Raw genomic sequence first — 21,706 nt, 5'->3', positions numbered from 1 at the left:
GATTGTCAATGGGCCGTCCAAGATGGCGCCCGGTTTGTGGAGCCTGAGGAGGAGGAAGAGGAGGGTTGTTTTCTTTACCTGTGACTTGGAGCTGAGGGAGGAGGCGGTTCGGAGTTGATTTTTTTCCTTATTTTGGGGTCATATCATCCCACGCCTTCGTTTTATCCCTGGGAGACTTTCGCCTGAAGGGTAGACTTGAGGAGGAGGCGGTGGTTTTTTTTGTTTTTTTTAATTCCCCGATGTGCGCCTTTTTCCGAGGAGGGGCTACCCGGGCTGTGCCTGCTGCGCTCCCGACGAGAGAGCCGTCTATCCTTCCCCAGCCATGGCTCTGAGGGAGCTCAAAGTTTGCCTGCTGGGGGTAAGTAACAGGGGAGGGAAGTTGGGGGTGGAGAGGTGGCGAGGGTCTCCCTTAACACCCCCCTGCGCACGCACACACACGCCCATCCATCCCCATAGAAAGAGGGTTTGGAAATTTGACCTTTTCTTCTTTCCATAAGCTACCACTTTCCACAAAGGGGCTTTCAAATGCGGGTTTCCTACACGCCTGAACATATATAGTTACCAGGGGGTTGGGGTGGTGTGGGGGGAGATGGGGGTCTACCAACCCATTCCTGTCTACTCGGAAGTAAGTCCAAATGTGATACAACGAGGTTCACCACCACCTTGGGACTGTGGCCTTGAATTGGTTGGAACTCGGTTGCAGATATTCGTGTTTTGCTGCGATACCGCTTTTGTAGTTTCTGAGCCAGGTATAAGCCCCACGTCCTTCAATAGGACTTACTTCAAAGTAGATGTACACATTGTGTGTGTGTGTGTGTGTGTTGTTTTTCCTGCCAACGAGAAGTATTTTGCTCGTAGTTATGAAAACTGTTGCCCCTTTATCCTTCTCGCTGGATGGTCTCCGCCACCTACCCCTTGTTAAAAATCAAGAAACTTCTTGGGTTTGTTTGTTTTTTGCACAACTTGAGTTTCAAAACATAGGGGCACGAATCCAATAAGCAAACAGAAGAAGCCTCTATTGACATCTTCTAAGGATAAACAACATCCTTTAATGTAAAACAGAGAGGAAGTATTTAACCCTATAGATAGATGCTTACCTGAGAGAAAGTTCCATCCGACTAACTCCAGTTTATTTCTGAGTAGGTGTGCAAAGGATTGCTCTATAAAATACTTTCTCTCTAAGTAGGAGAAAGGATAGAAACCAAAGTTTCAGAGACTTCTCTTTTTTCACAATACTTTTTTGCAGCATTGAATCAAATGTGGGGTGTGTTTTTCCCTTCTTCCTGACTTTTTTTTTTGCAGAAATAGGCTTTGTTCTGTATATGATGGAGAAAAGAGGCTTGGTGAGATAACATTGACATCTGCTATTTTTTCCCCTTCAGTCCATTCTGTGGTTGGAAGTATATGTCAAACTAGTGTTAAAATTTAAGAATGTTGGAAAAGGTACATTCTTCATATATTTTCTGACAGTAGTATTCACAAGCTCCAAAATCTTTGGCTACTAAGTAGCTTGAATTACTAAGTAGCTTGAATGTTTAGACTTGTTATTGGATTTTTATGGCACAGGCTGTCCACAAGACTTAAACCACTTCCTCTCAAAATTTGCCATTTGTCACAATGAAACCGTATAAGCATACTCTTAAGATCCATACATGGCTGTGATGCTTTAAACTATGGAGTTTTGCCTAGTTGATTGCTTTGTCCTTATTTATACAGTACTGAAGAAGAAACAGATCAAACTATCTAGTCTGTTCATAGCTGTTTAGTATTCTTCCAGGTGTGTTACTGGAACTACGTATAGCCTTTCATTAAACAGGGTGGGGCTGTATGAGTAAGAGGCATTGTAGAAACTCTCCAACTAGTTTAGCACCTTTGAGTTTAAGTTGTTTGCTATACACATCATAGAATAGAGAATGAGAGCTTCTCTTAAACATGCAAATGTTTCCGCAGTGATGCACATTCACTGAAAGCATGGAAGCATCATGGCATTATCTAATACCGGCTTTTTAATATGATAATAGAATCAGAATTGTAGAGTTGGAAGGGACCCAAGGGTCATCTAGTCCAACCCCCTGCAATGCAGGAATCTCAGCTAAAGCATACATGACAGATGGCCATACAACCTCTGCTTTAAAACCTCCAAGGAAGGAGAGTCCACAACCTCTGGTGAGAGACCGTTCCAATGTCAAAGAGGTCTTACTGTCAGAAAGTTTTTCCATATACTGTATTCAGTTGAACATCCATGAGTATTGCATCCATGTACAAAATGCTGTCCAGTCTTGGATAGAAAAACCCAGCACTGCCATTGGTTGGACTGGAGTAGGCAATGACCACCGGGTTATATATTTACAGCTCAATACTTGTCACTTAGAAGAAAGTCAGTGGAATTTACTTTGAAGTAGCACACAGTGTATTGTGTTAATCTTAGGTGCACAATAGTAAACCTAAAATTATGAGGACCAGTTTTCATTAGGTATAGAGTTCTTTATCTCACAAGCAATTTTTCAGTTCAGTCCTAATCCCTGGATCTGTGCTGCTGAAGGGGCTTAGGGTAAGGCAATGCAGAGTGCTGGAACTGAGGTCTCTATAGGAAGCTACCACTAGCATTCAGAAAGCCCCCCCAAAAAGGCAAGCACAAAAATTTGAAAATGCATAAATATTTTTTTAAAAAAACAAGGCAAGTGCACAGCTGCTTTGGATCCATAGGATTCAAAGCCTGATGGATCCCACAAGGGGCCTGATTCTCAGCTGCACCAGCCTAGAGTTCAGTTACCAAAAAAATAAAGGCAAAACACCTTCCACCTGGACTGGTGCAAGCTGTAGGGTTGCAGATGTGGTTGTACATCTGCTATTCTGCTTTGCTGCAGGCTGGGGTTGACTGAGTTTGCTTTTTTAGGAAGCTTAGGCGTGTTCTTTGTTCATAGTTAAGATACATTTTCCCCTTCTCCACTAGTAGAAAAGTTTTTGTAAAACAACTGAAATTTTTCCATGCTCTGTTTATCTGTATCATAGGTTGAAAAGCTACAGTCAAGTAAAAAAGGGGGGGGGGTTTATTAAGCAAAGTTAACATAGGTAAATTCAAGAGGACTAACTTCGTTACAACAAACAGAAAAACAGTTGTATGACACTGAAACAGATTTATATCAAAGTTCGCCATTTCTGTTCTGAAGCCCTTGTCCACAACTTGTCTTATCAGTGGGCCACATGAGAAAAGGAGGGATAACTTTCTGTCTCTTCACACTACTTTTTAACTAGCCTGGAGAGGCCAGTCAGCACATTTCAATTGGCTTGATTTGGACCAGGGATTGCCATTTGCTGATTCATAGACTATCTCAGACTGATGCAGCTAGAAATCAAATGTGGGGAGTTCAGCAATATTTGAAGCTTTGTTTCATTCTCTGGCTATAAATAATAATTTATCTTATGGTTAATTTTGTTTTTCACATTACCTCCCTCATATAGACAGTTAATTGGAGAAGGATCACCTTATATTTCAATGTGGTGTTGGACTTAGTTGCTTGAGTTGCATAGCTTTTACCCAAACTACACTATCGGGCAGGGAAGTTGTTCACTCCTTTCTGTTTGTGGTACATTTATATTATAGGGAGTGGTTGTGGAACCATTCAGGCACATTACAATCGTATGAGAAGTTGGAAGGAAATGTTCTGCCCTGTTCATTCTAGTAAAACTAAGTGTTATAATACCCCATAGTTCAGGAGAGGAAAATAACTTCTAGCTACTACCCTAAAATGTGAGATTGAGTTCTTGATTATTCCCTATACATGTTTCAATCGTAACAGCTTAGTTTAGTTTTAAACATATCTTTTTGCTTGTTGTAATACTTTTTATTTTACTTTCACAATATCAACATTGAGGAGAAAGGAAACTACCATTTCATCAAAATTTAGGGTTGTATTGCAATTGCTTCAAAAATCACTTAAGTTCTACTGTCAATGCCTAAATGGTCTTTGAATTGTCTGTCTGGTTTTACTTTCAGGACACTGGTGTGGGCAAGTCAAGCATTGTATGGCGCTTTGTAGAAGACAGCTTTGATCCCAACATCAATCCAACAATTGGGTGAGACAGTGAATGAAACTTAACAACTTAGGGAGATAAAGCACTAAACATAGAATCATAGAATGCAGAGTTGGAAGGGTCTTCAAGGATCATCTAGTCCAACCCCCTGCAATGCAGGAATCTTTTGCCCAAATGTAGGGCTCAAACCCACAACCCTGAGATTAATAGTCTTGTGCTCTGCCAACTGGGTTATCCTATCCCAGCTCAGTTCAATGTAGGAACTTTGTGCATAGAAACGTCTCATGTAGGAGTATAAAGTTTGATGCAAATGCTAAAATCCAAGTAAACTGTGTATTCCATGGCAGATAAGTAGGAAAGTAGAAGTCAGTAATCTGGGACCAGTATTGATCTAATGCTGAACCCTTTTTCACCACAGTTAAGAGATGGAGACCAGTACTATTCCTACATGACTTACAGATGTGCCTGAAACCATGGGGAAAATTTAGCGGCAGCCCAGTTGGGAGAAGATTAAGCATTTGTTTAAGCCACTTTACCTTTTATTAAAAGAGTGTCGTCCACAATTAATTGTATAGATATTTTTCAGTAGAATCAGCAGCTCTTTTCTTTTTCTTAGAACAACCCTGTGAGGTTTTTAGTTTGCAGCTGGGAAACGGGGGTGGGGGGTGGCATCTGGCAATTCCATTTCCACAAAGTCAGTTGGATCCACATCCATTTCTAAAGCTATCTACTTTGCCTTGTTGGCTAGCAGCCATTAATACTGAGATGCTGTCTGAGTAAATGTGTCACAGTTTTCATAGATATGCAGAACCTGAATCATGTAGAATTACAACTTTTAGTTTCATTCCTTTTTTTTTTTTAAATGGCCAGTGTATCAAGTAAAAGATTAATTTTCAAAGTGGCTTCTAAATAGCAAACAATCCTGAGCAGATCAAGAATGGAGTTCACAGCAGTTTGTATTTTCCTCCATCTGATAGCATCAATGAATTCAAAAAGCTTTTTATTTGAGACTCCTTTCATTTCACATATCACTCTTTTAGATCAGTGTAAGTAGATTTGTGATGTAGAAAAGATGGTCCCTCTAAACATGAAACCGACTGTTTGTACAGCTTAGGCTATTGTTCTTGACTCATGTAGGATGACTGCCCACCTTGATCTTGCAAATAAACTATTTTACATTTCATAAAATGAACATTTTGTCTTAGTAGACAAAAGGTATAGAGGGGCTTTTACAGTTTCACTGCACAATGTGTAGTGCCTGAATGGGGGGGGGGGGGTAAGAAGACCATGAAGGAAATCCTCAAGCTTCAATCCCTGACTCTTCCCTCCAATTTTAGCCAAATCATGTCTCAATAGCCTTCTAAAAACAGTAACACATAATGTCTGAAGACTAGAGTCCTACCGCAGCCACCATCCTTGTAGATTTATCACCAACAGTGAGGTTACGTTTTAAGCATGCAGCTGTTCACTTTCTTGTACAGTTTGTGACCTCTTCTTGTTGAAACCAAATTGATTTTGTTTGTCTCAACGATCCAAAAGAGAGTAATCTAGCTTATCTTCTTACACTAGCCCTTCTAAGGTGCAATTGGATTGTTGTTGCCTGCAGCATTTTCCTGTCTAAATAAATGCTTTTTTTATCAGTAGATAGAGAAAAGATAAAATGTACAAACTTTATTCCTTCCATGTCTAAAATAATGGATCTATATAGCCAGCATGTGAGGGTTGTACCTATCTGGATTCTGTACAATGGAATTAACATGATCCTTAATATTTATGAATGGGGAAGGTTATAAGGTGGTGGTTTTTCTCATACGTTCATGTATTAAATATTTTTCAGAGCATCTTTTATGACAAAGACAGTGCAGTATCAGAATGAGTTGCATAAATTCCTAATATGGGATACAGCCGGGCAAGAACGAGTAAGTAGATAACCCATTACTTTTTATTTGCTCAAAGTTGTGATGAAACATTATAAAGCCTTTATTAATGTGCCATGGATGGCCATAATACATGTTCCTCTGATTACCCAAACAAGAAGTTGTATATTGAGATAAAGCCTGGAGTCATACATTGTACATTCTAGATTTAAATTTGTCTCCTTCTTATGAAATTTTAAATATATTGATTCATTCCAAGGATTAAAAGATTTTGTTTATAATTCAGCATGGGTGGTTTCTCAGATCAAGAAAGTGACATGATAGATTGTTTGAGATGCATGCATAGTGTAATGTACAGGAAAAGGTGATAGGCAGCAATTATGCCTTTAATACATAGTTAATGATCTGTGTTCCTGTGGTGGAATGATCCTACATTAAACTAATTTGGAAGCCACTTTTCTGACTTGTGTAACTATATATTTTTAAAATTTTTCTGTGACTCTGACAAGAGCTTGAAAGTAATATAGGGTATATATTTTTGCATACAATGGGATCTCGAACTTTCAAAATTTCAAGCTTTGTCATTTGACACATTATTGGTAGAGCTTTCATTTTCATGGAAGTGTTAAAAATCAAGGGCAGTTGTTGGGGGCAAGCATAAGCCTCTCACAAACCATTTTGTTGGGCTGGAAGGTAGAGATGGGACATTATTTCCACCACCCACCACATCCAGCTGAAGATCTGCAATACCCCACTCCTTAAGCTGTCCTGCTGCCATAAGGCGTTCTGTCTTGCTAGTACGTGCCGCCTCTTAAATCCCCCCCCCCCAGCCTCTGACACTCCATGCCCAGTCAGCTGTTAGCTTTCTTAGGAACATAGGAAGCTGCCTTATACTGAGTCAGACTATTGGTTTTCGAGCGTCTCAGAATCCGAACAATTCAGAATCCAAACGTCGATAACGCAGAAGTAATTGTTTCCATTTTCGAACGCGCCTCTGAATTCAAATGGCTTCCGAGGTGTTTTCAGTTTTTCCCATTGACTTTGCAGCCAGCTCATTGATCCTCAGTTTTTGAACATTTCGGAAGTCAAAAAGTGAAATAGTCTTCCGGAATGGATTACGTTCGAAAACCAAGGTTCCACTGTACCTGAAACAAAATGTGTACTTGCTTCAGATATTGGGTGACTTCCTTTGAATGGATTTTCTTTTTCTTTTTCTTTTTTCGGCTTTTGAGGAATCAAACATTTGGCCAATAGCTGCTTGGCAGAGGATTTTCATTTAATACTGAAACTCTTCAGTTTTGTTTTTATTCTCTTTAAGCAGTACAAGAACACAGACTTTGTACCCTTTATTTTATATCAAACCAGCTACATGTCACTGTTAACTAATTGTCTCAGATTGTGCAGTACTTTCAAGAGAGGAAAAAGCAGGATCCTCTTTTCTATTTTTACTCTTGGAGTAAAACTTGCAACTTTTGCAATGGAAATAACATGATCCTTTGTCAGTGCTCTGACTCAGCACTGCAGTCTTCTCCCTTTACCCTACAGCATGGTATAACAAAGAAGAAAACGTTATAGGGCTTATTGGGATGGTGACAGGCCACAGCCTTTGCCTACCACTCCAGCTGTTGATCAAAGCCTTGGCCAGCATGAATCCAATTCCAAGAGAGAAATCAGAGAACAAGGAAACAATTGCCTCACAATTAATCCACATTAATATCCAGTTCTCTGTTTCCTGAAAGGCCATACTTGGTACTGACTTCACATTAAAACCACCTCTATGAAGTACATCTTTAGTTGCTTTGCTGCAGATTTTGAGTTTATTCCTTTATCGGCTTTCCTGTGCATTTCTTAGTAGTCTGTTATGGATGAAGCCTTGCCTTCACTGAGCTTCTAATTATTTTTCAAAATAATTGCCAGCTTCATTTTCTACCCAGTGTAATCCCTTTCAAACAAGAGTATTCTCTCTTTCTCTAAGTAAAAGGTGCATCTCAAAATTGTTTATCTGTATGCCTTTCTGTCTTTCTGTGTGGTCTTCTGTCATGCTCTAAAACACCTGTGCCTAGTATTCCAGGACTCCTCCCCTCAAAGTAGTTTAGCTACTGGGATGTGAAACAGTTGCTTGCTGTTGTTGTAAGCAGCTTTGTGTTTCCTTCGACTACTTTTATTAGTCACCCTGCTTGCAGTAAGTCTGAAACATGAATTTAGTTACGAAATCTTTTCTCTTTCTTCCTGTTAATTGAGCATCAACTTAAATAATGCATTCTAGAGTTTGTTCACCTAGAGTTTAGATTTACCAGAACACAAAGGGAAGTGCAAATTAATATCTTCCATGTTCCAGTTAATGTGATATGCAGTTTCCCTAACTGTACTAGCGAAATGCCCATTATTGTGATGGACAGTATGTGTGTGGAGGGGAGGGCTTACATTAGGAACGAGGGGCAGACTTTTACCTCATCTCTGTCGCCACATTCAGCACTCTGTTTTTAACCCTTGGAGTGGGTGGCTTCTGAAAGCTCATGCTGAAATATGCAGTATGTTTGATGATGAATGTTATACTGAGGACCAGGGACAAGCATTTGGACCTATACCTAGCTATAAGAGTGCTATCCTGTGTCCAACTAGGATGAGTCACTGAGCCCTGACGCAATATCTTGTACTCCTGTTTTATGCTGTCCCTCTATAGGTGCTCTGCGCACTTGCTGAATCAGAATACATATGGCTTACCAAACAGCATGGACGCTTGTTATGTGAGCTTTCATAACTAGGAAAACTTAGGTTTGCTTCATGAGTTTCACGAAGAACACCTTTACTTGCAAATGCCAGTGCTGTCGTAAACTATTTTTAAGGTTTCAAAATGGTGTTTGAAGTTCACCCATCACATATGCACAGTGTCTGTGTACACTGTTAAAGGCTTACAAATAGTAAGAAAGCAACTGTTCATACAACCCTAGTGAAGATACCAGTTGCTTCATGGCTCTACTCCTTTATTGAGAGCAGTTTTACAGATTGATTAAAAAAAACACACAGCTCTATGCACTCCATGTCATGGCTCATGCTGCAGAGATGGCATTTCAATACTCAGGATGGAGTATACAAAAATATGGCAGTGGGGGAGTGTAAGCATGGCTCAAAGGTGTGCTCTTGGATATGTCCAAGTTCAAATTCCAAACAAGAAATTATGGTAAGGACAACCATATGTCAGGAGTGCTCTGATGGTGTTTCCTGCTTGGCAGGGGGTTGGACTCGATGGCCCTTGTGGTCTCTTCCAACTCTATGATTCTGTGATTCTATTCTATGATTTGCAAAATGACAAGTGAGAGCTTGAAAAATAATCACATGATTTGAAACATGGATGAGGAAAGCTTCTTTGTTTAAATGGTATCCAGCCTTTGTTCCTGGGCTCTTAACCTTAAAGTAAATGGTTTTTCCTTACTACCATTGTATAGTTTAACTTCACTCTCGCAGATTGTATAAAGTATTCATGTTTTGCTTTCTAAGGCATCGTTGGATATGACACAAAGCAGAGATCTACTCCTTGCCACCCCTCTCTACGCACCTTCCTCAGTATACGAACGCTGGCTGAGGTGTCTGTTATGGCTCAGAGTTATGTGGCATAGCGAGTAGAGCACAGCTGGGCAATTTCATTGCCCCAAAGGCACACACATGGCAGTGGCACTGGTGGTGGACAGGACCCTTCTATTTCTTGCTCTCTCTCACTCACACACACACATACTTCCTACCTTACCCAATTTGCCGGGTGGCTGAAAAATCACCTACCTCATTCTGCTAAGCAATTTTTTGCTGCCACGTGCAGGCTGTGGGTTGACCACCTGTTGTGTTCCACTAGGACTAGAGAGATTTGAGTTTGAATAACCACTTAGCTTTGAATCCTGCTGAATCACCATGAGCTAGTCACTTTCTCTCTCTGCCTACTCTGGGTTGTTGTGAAGATACAATAGGAGGGGGAGTCATGCACACTATACTGAGCTTGACGGAAGGGTAAAATAAAAATGTGACAATAAGTACAATTCATTCTTTATGAGGCATTCATGTCCTTTGTCCCAGACCTAAGTTATTTTTTACCAATATGACCCAGAAGCCATATTTCTTCTCTTTGCAGTTCCGCGCTCTAGCACCGATGTACTACCGAGGTTCTGCAGCAGCTATTATAGTTTATGACATCACAAAAGAGGTGACCAAAATATTTTTTTGCAAAAAAAAGTTATCTATTGGCAATAGTTAACATGTTGCTAATTCCATCACTTTAATCACAGGAAACATTTTCAACATTAAAGAACTGGGTGAAAGAACTTCGACAGCATGGACCTCCCAATATTGTTGTTGCTATTGCTGGAAATAAATGTGATCTTAACGATGTAAGGTAAATTAACCCTCATCCTATCTCGCCACCTGCTATTGCGGTCATTCTTTGTAGTTAGAAATTTTCAGAAATATTTTGAGACTCTTGGGTTTTATAGATTGCTGACTATTGAACCAGGTACATTCTCAAGATTATTAAAGTCTAGCAGGGAAGGAAACTGTCTCACAACATGAATTTTACTCTTGCTGCCTGTGGCTCAGAGATGGAAGTCCTGGAGGGGGTGCTGTGTGGGCTGCATCTAGAATGAACAAGCTAGGGTGGCAGGAGTCATGCACCATATTAAGATCTTAAGATTAAGATATTAAGATCTCTTGGGAAAGGGAGGCTACAGAACAAAGATGCCTGAGACAATAGCTCTGGACTGATTTAACTGGGTAAGGGAAGACAGACAAGTTGCTGATAGAATAAGGTTGCCTTTGAATATCTACAACAATGTAAAGCTTATGTTAGAGAACTTGGCTCTGAGCCCCAGTGCGATCGTGGGTGGTTGCAATGTCTCTAACCAGTCTGTCTTCCCTCTGAATTAACTCCTCCAATGGTTTGGTAATGTTGGAAACAAAGTTTATGCTCCAGGTGTGAAATTTGAGGGGAAAGTGTTAATGGAGGCTGTGTCTCAACACTGTGCTCACACCTGGACTTAAGTTATATTGGAATTTTACTTATTTCATAAATTAATACTCTGCTTGATTGTAAGGGGGAGGGGACCTCAAAGTGATTTACAAAAATAGAGAACAATAAATTCAAGAAGATTTGTTGTTGTTGTTGTTGTTTAGTCGTTCAGTCGTGTCCGACTCTTCGTGACCCCATGGACCAGAGCACGCCAGGCACTCCTGTCTTCAAGAAGATTACAATACTTAAAAACATGCGAAAAGTTAAAATACTAAAATCTTTGGTTTTATTAGCATGTTTCCCAAGTGCATAGTCTTAAGCATGGTTTAGATTAGTTGTTGACATAGATTTTAATGCTGCATTGAATTGTACCTACTTTTTCTTTTCTAAAAATTGGTATGGCTTGTTTATACTATTCTCTCTCTTCTCCTTAGGGAAGTCATGGAAAAAGATGCTAAAGACTATGCAGATTCCATCCACGCAATATTTGTAGAGACCAGTGCAAAAAATGCAATAAACATAAATGAACTGTTCATAGAAATTAGTAAGTATCAAAGCATTGGGATTTCTCTAGCCAATCTCCAATTAATGACAACAAAAAGAAACCTGACAATTATTTTGGCTTGAAGTTCTGTTTCTACCAGTTGTACGTGATGTCATGTATGTCACCATTTGATAGGGACTGAAAGTGCAACGTGATCTTCTTTGGGTCATTCATGTCAGAGCTTCTATATGCTTGTGTGTTAACCCTCTACATCTTTCTGTTGTGCTTGATGGAGCAATAGCAAGAAGTACACTGATACCAAGAAAAGTTTGTTCATTTGAAATCAGCAAGGGGAGAAAGGCCTGGAAATTCATAGAGAAATACTTTGTTAACAGTTAATGCCATGTGCAGTTTTTCATACAATCCTGCAAGATACAGATCAGGTTAGATTCTACATTGTCATGGACAGAGAATGCTGTAAGTGAAGGCTTAATTTAGTTATTGTGGTTAATATATTTGGATAGACCACTTGTGGTAATAAATTCAACAAGACAATTTTGCATTTAATTTGCTGCCACTCGGTTTAATTGAATGACCCTGTGTTTAAGTAATGATTGTGTGATAAACATTTCTATACCACCCTCTCAATACCATTTATAATTTAATAGAATTAAGATGATTGGGCTTTTCAGTGTTTGATTTTGAACCTGTAACGCATGCCACATTTAAATCCTCTGTATGCAAGGTGATGTTTTTTTTCTTCCAAGCAAAAAGTGTGCTCTGTAACCATTCAGTGATTGTGCAGCTTAAAAGATGATTTTCAGACAGCTGAAATAATAACTGCAGAGTTATCTATTGGTATTCTTTACTTAGCTCAGAAAATGTACAAACTTAGTTTGGCATCCAGTGCTATTCAACCACTGGCACAATAGAAATCTCCTTGAGCAATAGAACATCTGGTTTCTCTTCTCCCCTCCATTCAGTGATTCTGATTACAGTGACTAGATGCTTATCCTAAGCCAAAAAAGCACAATTTTTCTACCAGTATAAACTGTATATTTCTTAAGAAACAAATTTCAGAACTGCTTGCAAATGGTTTTCACTAATAACTTTTTAGCATTGTCACCTACAAAAATTTCAAGTGGTTATAGCCTGTCAGTCTTCTCGTTAGCGATGAGTTATGCCTACTCATAAGGCTAAACTACAGGGAACTCTGGGGAATGTGGAAAGGTGTTTCAGAGTCTCTTATAACTGTGTTTTTTTGCTCTCTGTAGGTCGTAGAATTCCATCAACAGATACCAACCCCCCATCTAGCGGTAAGGGCTTCAAACTTAGAAGACAGCCTTCAGTGACAAAACGCAGCTGTTGTTGACTGATACGATCATATACCAGACTAGCTTTTATAAAGTATTTGACCTTGGAAGTTATGGGTTTATTTTGGGTATATCGTACTCGTATTGGATTCCTATCTGCCTGGTGTTCATAGACCCTGAAATGGGCCAGTTCTGGCGTGCTTTTACAGACTGAGGAGACCGCAGTCATCCTGCTGTTGGACTGCTTCCTTGCATACAACGTCTGGATTATCTCTTGTACTCAAAGGGAATTCATCTTCCGTTTCTTCTTTAGCCTCATGAGAAAGGAACTCCAAAATACAGATTGTAAGACTTAATATTTCATAGTTTTTATAAACAAAACTTTGCTATGTTTTTTCGTGAGGGAGGGAAGGGACACTAGCACTTTGTGGGAGTGGGCAAGCCCTGTGGATAGAAATGTTAGCTCTGATCTTAATGCAGTTCTACACTCCTCATCATTGTTGCTATAATAAGCCTTACTGTTTTCATGGTTGCTTCTCCAAAGTATAGAATGAGCAGCTGATTTAATAGACAGCTGCAAAAATAATGAAGCTGATAAAAAGACCAAATCAACCCATCCAGTCACCAACCTTAATTGCACTTTTATTATTTACTGATGATATTGAAGATGTGTTCAGAAAGGGGAAGGGCGGGGGGAGCTTAGACAATCTTGCCATTTTATTCTTAATTACTATAGAAGAAAATAGATAGAAACCTTTTTTTTAGTAGGCTTCTCATTAAAAATCCTAGATGAAATTGACCAAAATGAACTTGAGTACAACTGGCAGGCATCAGTTGCTGTCAGTCGTTTTAGAACAAGCATGTTGAATAGGGGGCACTCCCAATCGCTTAGCATGAGCAAGTTTTTATACTCTCTTATTTATGAGACCAATGCCTAAAGTATTATAAATTATGTTAGTGCCATGGATGACCTCTTTTCCTTTCAGTCCCTCACCTGCGGTGGGGGGGGGGGGGACAGTCCACAGGCCAGAATTGCTGTGGACTCCAGCCTGTACACAGATGGCCTTGCCTTATCAGGCATCCTCCTGTTACTAGTACGGTACTGGAAAACACTCTTCTCTCTGTCCAGTAGAGGTTGCTGTGCGTATAGTTTGAGGTTTGCTTACAGAACAAATCACTTCTGCATGATAAAAACAGAAACAGGGAACCAAAGCCAAGTTGTGTAGGGCAGTGTAGATCGTTGCCTCCTTGCTCTTGGGCCTATCCTGAAGATTTAACTTTTTTAAAACCTTGTTTTTAAGCAGATTATCTTTTGGCTTTGTATTGTGTTTCCATTTTATATTAAACTATAAATTAATCTTGCCCTATTATACTATTTCTCATTATTTATTTTTGTTGCAGCCTGCCAGTGCAAAGGTGTGTGTGTTCTCCCCCTTGAGAATATAACCACTTTAATAAACTCACAATGTGTAAAATAAGCCATAAGGCTTTGATTTTTGATGCTCCTAGAGACATCCATGGTGGCTTGTTCCCAAACTCTAGCTTGGCATTTTACCATCTTAAGTGTTTTCAGCTGAGAAGGAAATTTCAAAGGATACATAGGAAATGAAACAGCTTGCACTTCAAAATACTAGACCATATTATTCAGACCAATTCTTAACACAACTGAACTACTATAGTTAACTCGTGTGAGTGGAATTATTCTGTCCGAATAAGCAAGCTAACTTTAAGGTTTAGAGCATAAGTGAAACTTCTCTCCAGCGTTCAAAGTTCTAAGGTTATATTGCATTGTGTAAACATCACTGCACAGTGCTAGCAAGTACTAATTTGCATGTGAAAGGTCTTGTTTGCAACAAATCCAGCTTGAAGCATGGCATTTATTCCAAATGAAATGTGCATATATGTTAACACTGAAACTTGCAGCACGTTCCATACCTCAACTAGCTTGCAGCGTCTGTCTTCTCTTCGTTTTAATTTCAAGAATCAGCTGACTCTGCTTTGTAATCTGGTGTGAAGAGTTCTGAGCTGGCAGAAGGCATCTAGGGTTGGGGAAATGTAGCTTGGAGCAGATTGATATCACAAGTTGATTCAGGGTGTCTTACTGGCACTGTACCCTTGATTATTCAAGGTTCTGGCAAAGATAATGCTGCCAGCCAATTCAGTAGCGCAAACTAGACTGAATGGAAGTGTGTCAAGGATGTAATGGTAACTTTTCTACATAGCATTTTCAAGGCAGCTTAGCTAGTGCAGTCCAGTGAAGTGAGAACCTTATGGCTCCATTTCAAAGAGCTGTATTCAGTAGGGGCTTCAGAGTTCCCTCTTCTGATAGCATCTTACAGTGCGTCCATTGAAATTGTGATACCTCATTCAGTATAGTGCAATGAGCTGTTGGGAAGGGGAGAATGAGAATCTCTGGTACAGGCATGCAGGTCCTTGTTAGTACTTAATAGTCCCCAGTTAGTGTGCTTAATTTTTTTTATAACAGGTTATGAAATTACAGTTCATTAGCAGATTGCCTCCGTAGATACTTTAGGGCAAATCATTCCATCCCAGTGTGGTAGTGTATAAATCAAGGATAAGTGTGCCAGTGCCGAGTTGTAAAAATGCTGGTCTAGACTGGTGGCTATTAAAGCTTTATATTTTTGTTCATATGGCCTTTTTCCAATGGGGGGGGGGGGTTCCTTTGCTGTGCTGAAGTACTTTTCTGTGCTTGACTGCTTAGTCAAAGTAAGTTTTGTGCAAAGAAAGAAAAGCAGTAGGCTGTTGCCCCCCCCCCCCCGCCCCCGATATTACAGTCATAGCAGCCTAATTTATCTCTGCACAGTGATAGCATCTTGTCACTGCCCTCCAGTGTGGCTTTCACAGTTCACTGGTGTCATTGTGATGCCAAATAGCTCCCTTCTTTCAATTATGCATAACTAGTTTTTTTGTTTCACCTACTGTGCAAAGAAGAATATCTTTACATACATCCAGTAGCATCTTTTTAAAGTCGTTACTATATCCTTGTCTTCTGTTACCACATGGTTATGCAATGTGACACTTCAACTCACAAGCTGTTGGTCTTGGCAGTGTTTCAAAGCATCTCCCTATCCAAGTTATCAGGTACGTTGCCAGTGTGTTAACCTTCCTTAGAGTTCACTGGACTTGTTTAATCAAATATTTGCATTAAAATCGTTTAAATATTAATCCTAATAGATTTCTGAGCAAAAGGGCTTGTCTGCAATGCATCACTGCTGTCTTCTTATCTCAAATTGTGCGAATTAATAGATATTTGAGGTTCAGCATCTGCTCCGTAAACATCTGGGGGTCTTTTTTAGCCTCTTGGCTATTGTGCTTAAATCTGTCTCTGGTTTAAAACAGTTCAAATTATACCACTTCATTTAGCTGTTGGAATGAAATATGTGGCAACAAAAATCTTGCATTAATTCTGTGTCATAGTAGTTACCCTCTGCGGGATATGTGGGTTATCTTTGTGTTGTCCTTGCGTGCCTTATGGTCTCTCATTCATTGCATGCCACAGCATACCTGTACTGTGAAAGAACTTGCAAGAGCTTAAACAAAAGGGCATCTGGTACTGGAAGGGTGACATTCTTGGACTTAACACCCATCCCATAGGACAATCTATTACCCCAGCAGGATTTAACACCTGGCCAAAGTGAAAAATAAGATGTAAATTAGATGTGGGAGATTGGGAATAAGGGCATGCAGATCAATGTGAAACCAAAAGTTACACAGCTGGTTTTATTCTACTAAACACTGAGCTGAAGACAACTATTTGGAAAGAGGTCAGGAATTTGTGTTCTGTCCAAGACTAATGTGGTGAGCTTCAAAATTACTCCTACAGAGTGAAGACCATTTTAACAGAGCAGTCCTATGTATGTATGCCTTCTCAAGAGCAAGCCCCATTGAGTTCAACGGGACTTATATAAGTGTTGCAGGACTGCAGCCTTAAGTCTGCATGCAAAGCCTCTGGGGTTTCTGCAAGTGAACAGAGTAATGGTCCCTAGCAGTAGGCAGAATATTTCCACCTTCGTGCAAAATGACCCTTTAGATTAGAAATTGCAGCAAAAGTGGAACTTGTAAATGCATCTTGGGAGCTTATTGCTTAATAGAATATCTAAAACATTCCAGGCACTGTACTTGAAAAAGCTATGTTGCCTAACATGGGTTGAAAAACGAGAACGGAGGGGAGAAGGGAAATACTGAGCTTGTTGCAAATTATAGTCCAAATGCTAATATCATTATTTTGCTGGAATTTTTTGTTTGTTTGGTGGGGGAGTTTTTAAGCACAACCCCGGGGACTTATGGAAGGATGCCTCTTAAGTCATGTGAGTCATCTGTCTGTTGTGATTCAGATTAGTGATTGGTCTTTAAGGTGTTTATGCATTCCGTCCCAACCGCTGGGTTAATTCAATTTTTTTAAAAAAACACACCCACATAGATTCTTGTTTTGCTGTTGTTGTTTTTAATCCTTATCCACAGGGTTGATCCAACTTTGTGCAGAGCTAACAGACACATAAGGGCCGCAGGCCGCGCTGTGGTCTAAACCACTGAGCCTAAGGCTTGCCGATCAGAAGGTCGGCGGTTCGAATCCCTGTGACAGGGTGAGCTCCTGTTGCTCTGTCCCAGCTCCTGCCGACCTAGCAGTTCAAAAGCATGTCAAAGTGCAAGTAGATAAATAGGTACCGCTCCAGCAGTATGGTAAACGCCATTTCCGTGCACTGCTCTGGTTCACCAGAAGCAGCTTAGTCATGCTGGCCACATGACCCGGAAGCTGTCTGCAGACAAACGCCGGCTCCCTCGACCTATAGAGCGAGATGAGCGCCACAACCCCAGAGTCGTCCGCAATTGGACCTAACGGTCAGAGGTACCTTTACCTTGACCTTTAACAGCCACATGCATGATCAAGGAGCTATTCTATTAGTCCTTTGACAAATCCAAAGCTATGTACTTAAAGATACCATTTTCTCCCTTGCAGCTGTTGTGGCAACACAAGATACATATAGAGCTGCCTTAGACTGAGTCAAACCTTTAGCCTATCTTAGCCCAGTGTTAGCTATTCTAATGCTCAAAGCCTTGAGTAGAACTCTTTCTTAGCCCATGAGTCAGGGATTAAACCTGAGGCTTTCTGAAGTACTCCACTATTAATGTATGGTCTTTTTTCCTATAAAATGTTGGCCCCAGCTGGTCCCAGGGAGAGCATAAGATTTGAACCTGTAAACACAAACCAAGCACAACTACTAGATGTAAGCCACCGTCAAAGAACAGGGTGTAAGTATAAAATAAGAATATGTCTTTGCCTAACATGGCTGCTATGTCATTTCTTTAATTCCCATTATCAGCATTAAGGTAATGCAGTTGTGGGAAGGACAGAGATGCTGGAATAACACACACATGATAGTAGAAGCTTAATTCCTTTATATAGGTAGAGAGACCAAATGTTTTGCATTCAAAAGCCAGTTCCCATCAGGCTTCTTGACCTCTTTAATATGATGATGTTTGAAAAGTGCATGTCTCAGATGCTTTGAAAGCTGTCTTCCAAAGGCTTTTCATGATGATGATTCATTTTATTATGTTAAATGTGATATTGACCAGGTCCAAAGGCCGAGGAGGGGAGCTTGGCCATTACCCATCCTCAAGGCATGGATGGGCTTTAAGGGCCAGTGCAAACATGCCACACCACAGCTTGGAATAAAGCTTCATAGATATTGCAATGGTGAAAACTGGCATTGTCAATAGGTAAGGGGTTTTTTTTTATGGTGTTCCTCCTGTGTATTAAGGAGAGGTGTCTTATTTTTAGCATCTTAGATCAGCAAGTCTTCCTCTAGATGAACTTGGGGGGAATTGCTGATTTACAGCAGGCATGCTGCCATTTGAACTGCACAACCCGCCACTCCCTTGTCTGTAGTTTCACTTTATAAATAGCAGCAAACCGGGCTAAACAAAATTTAGGAAATATCCCAGCAAATAATATGTCAACTGGCCGGCTTTTGTGCGGTCACTTAAAAAAAAAAAAATCTCCCTTGTATTGATGTTATTGTGTAATGTCAAGCTCTCCTTGCTTGTGCTTAGAAACTTCCAAAATTTGATCATAATTCATTTTCTTGCTTGGGAGTAGCAAGAACGGTGCACTAAATAAATGCCTGCAATTGATTTTTCTCATCTGAAATCACCAATAGGCCATTCTCATTCTCTTTCTTCCTGGATCCATATATAACTATATTCAATTTTTCATGCTATAGAACCATGCATCCGGAACCAAGCTATTTAAAAGCTTGGCATAAAATACCCTGAAGATAACATAATGATATTGATATTCACATCTCATTCCCACCTGCGTGTTTTCTGACTACATAGCAAAAGCACTGTTGCATATAGAAATGTAGCTGGGCGGATGAGGAAAACAAAATCTGCTCAAGTTTGTTGTATAGGATTTGAAGCCTGCACAAAGATCGCAAAACATGGTAGCCATATATGCACGCAAAAGGCTCCAGATAACAAAGTGATCAGGTAAGAAGGAGGTGATGCCTTTTTACTGAGGTAGATGGACAAATAGTCAGCTGGTAAAAAGCAGCATCTTATGTTCCGCCTATCCTGCTGGACTATTTCGCCATATAGCCCAGAAATGGGGAACCAATGGCCATACTGGTAGTTGCAATCCAAAATCATCTGTAGGGCCACATCCCTAATCTTGCCCATTGTTACTTATTGTGACGGGCAGCTCTCCAAAATCTCGGGCAGAGGTCCTTCCCAAGGCCTGAGATATTGCCAAAGATCCTTTAGCTAGACGTTCCAGGCTCTCAAAGTATTCATGTGCTGTATGATAGAATGCTAGAATCCTAGAATTGGAAGGGATCCCATGGATCATCTGGTCCAACACCCTGCAAAGCAGGAATATGCACCCATACAGGAATCAAACCTGTGGCCTTGGCCTTAATTAGCACCACACTCTAACCAACTGAGCTAACCTGCATCAATGAGCTATGGGCCCTCCTTAGTTCGCTTAATGACCACATGCTAGGAAGCCATGGTTGGCTGTAGTTGCCCAAGATATGTACACAGCTGCAAAAGCCCACATGTAAGTTTGGACCTGACATGCAATGCTTTTCTCAGTTTTGAGAAAGCAATATGCTATAATCACCATATTTTCTGTCGTCTTGGAGGTTTTGTGTGTCTCCCACGACAAACTTTACTGTTTCAAATTCGGATGAAAACTGGCTGTAGCAGGTATAACATTTTAAGGTACTGTAGAATAAATTGGCTCACTTTTTTGTTGTTCTAGTAGAGGACAGGAGTAAAAGAGTCTTAATGCATTGTTACATGTGTTCCAACACAACTTCATTAATAAAGGGTGCCTCAAAATGGAAAAGTTTGCAAGTGTCAGGAATGCTGGTGGCAATTCAGAGGGGTTCATATGGATAGCACTATACAAATAGGTTGTTGGACTGCAGGGGAGGTTTGTCCAATAGTAGTATCACTTTTCTGGTACTGTTCTTGCTGTTCTGGTTCAGCACCCTATTGCTCAATAATCAACACATGAAGCTGCTGTTGGAGCACAGCCTTAGAAATTTGACCTTCTGCCTTGTTAATGGAAGTAGGGAGAAGGCCATCTCTCTACTCGAGAAGCACTTGTCTTGACAGAAATGTATTTGTAAAATAAAATGGTTGTAGTAATCATGTAGGTAAGAGCTGTTCACAGTGGAACGGACTCGGGAGCTTGTGGACTCCTTCATTGGAGGTTTCTAAGCAGATTTTAACTGAGATTCCTGCATTGCAGGGGTGGTCCTCAGGGTCACTTCCAACTCTAGAATTCTATGATTCTGTTATTTAATGTTTAACAGGAGCAGCCGCCCTCAAAACTGTGCCTTTCTACAAAATACATTTCCACTTTGAATAAACTTGCATGCCTTAGGACCAAACTAGGCATGGATTTAAATCCATCTTTGCAGCTAATGTGCAGTTTCTTAAAATGCAAATGGCATCAGCTGAGGGCTGGTAATTATAAGGATTGTAGCAGGTATGGAAGGGAAATTTTACCCTTTCCTCCCGTGTTGAGGTCCTGAAGAAAATCTCTGCTCTGAAATTAATATTTGCATTTGGAATAAATCCCCTCTATTTGTTCTCAGAGAGGATTCTACCCCACCCCAATGCTACTTGCATTTTTAAAAAACTTGAATATTAAAAGCAAATATGTAGTTAAATTCCAGTGAAGTTTGATGCTTTAAACCAGCCTTTATCAACTTTAGGTCCCTAAATGTTGTTTAACTACAACTCCCATCATTCTTAGCCAGTAGTCAGGGATGATGGGAGTTGTAGTTCAAGCACATCTGGGGGTCCAAGGTGGAAGATATTCTGTTTTAGACCATTAAACCTGAGATTATATTTATCCAACATTTGGGGAGGCAGTTTGCTAGGAAAGCATAGTTGGTGACATACTGGTACAAAAAAAACCACCCTGCTTTATTTTGACTGACTTACCTTCAGGAAAAACTATGTAGTGGGGGGCAATGTATAAAATGGGGGACAAATCTGGAGGCAGAAACACATCAGTGATCTCTCAGCCTTACAGGAAGAATCAAACAAAACATCAGTTGTGTCCAGTGTGGTGCTGTAATATGAAGGCACAACGGCATTTTGGGTTGTCTTAATGAGTGATTCAAATAATCAACTTGGCGTTGCCTCTAATCTCACCAGAAACCTTGATGCTCAGTTCTGGCTATTGTAGATCAGGAAGAAAGTTGTGTAACTGGAAAGGATTTCGGAGAAGAGCTATGAGCTTCTTCTAGAAGATAAAACAAGCGAAGGGAACTGGGTATATTTGGAGAAGAGACGTTTAAGGAAGTGGGTTAAGGGGATATGTGAGAATTCTCAGAACTGAAAGGACACTAGAAATAAGAGAAGCAGTTGTTGATCAGTCCGTAGAGGGTAGAGAAAGGAGCGACTGTGTTTAAACTTCATTGAAATGCTAAGTATGAGACAGTGCCGTCCTAATATGTACTGCAGCGCA

At 40.2% G+C, this 21,706-nt stretch overlaps 1 protein-coding gene and 1 long non-coding RNA gene across 2 annotated transcripts in view; both read left to right on the top strand.

The window, feature by feature from the left end:
- LOC310680462 overlaps window positions 1-21,706 on the top strand; it is a 253,575-nt gene that overhangs the window by 143,574 nt on the left and 88,295 nt on the right. The window lies entirely within an intron of this gene.
- RAB22A (RAB22A, member RAS oncogene family) overlaps window positions 219-21,706 on the top strand; it is a 23,532-nt gene continuing 2,044 nt past the window's right edge. Inside the window, exons 1-7 of the mRNA XM_083447139.1 lie at window positions 219-358; window positions 3,998-4,077; window positions 5,873-5,954; window positions 10,033-10,104; window positions 10,187-10,293; window positions 11,337-11,446; window positions 12,661-21,706. The exon at window positions 12,661-21,706 is cut by the window's right edge and continues 2,044 nt beyond it. Of these exons, the coding sequence (XP_083303265.1) occupies window positions 323-358; window positions 3,998-4,077; window positions 5,873-5,954; window positions 10,033-10,104; window positions 10,187-10,293; window positions 11,337-11,446; window positions 12,661-12,758 (585 nt within the window). The 5' untranslated portion in view covers window positions 219-322 and the 3' untranslated portion in view covers window positions 12,759-21,706. The remainder of the gene's footprint in view (window positions 359-3,997; window positions 4,078-5,872; window positions 5,955-10,032; window positions 10,105-10,186; window positions 10,294-11,336; window positions 11,447-12,660) is intronic.

This window comes from Podarcis tiliguerta (genome assembly GCF_965153285.1).
Source record: "Podarcis tiliguerta genome assembly, chromosome: 6".
In the NCBI taxonomy this organism is placed as follows: domain Eukaryota; kingdom Metazoa; phylum Chordata; class Lepidosauria; order Squamata; family Lacertidae; genus Podarcis; species Podarcis tiliguerta.
This window is presented reverse-complemented; position numbering and strand designations above follow the sequence as displayed.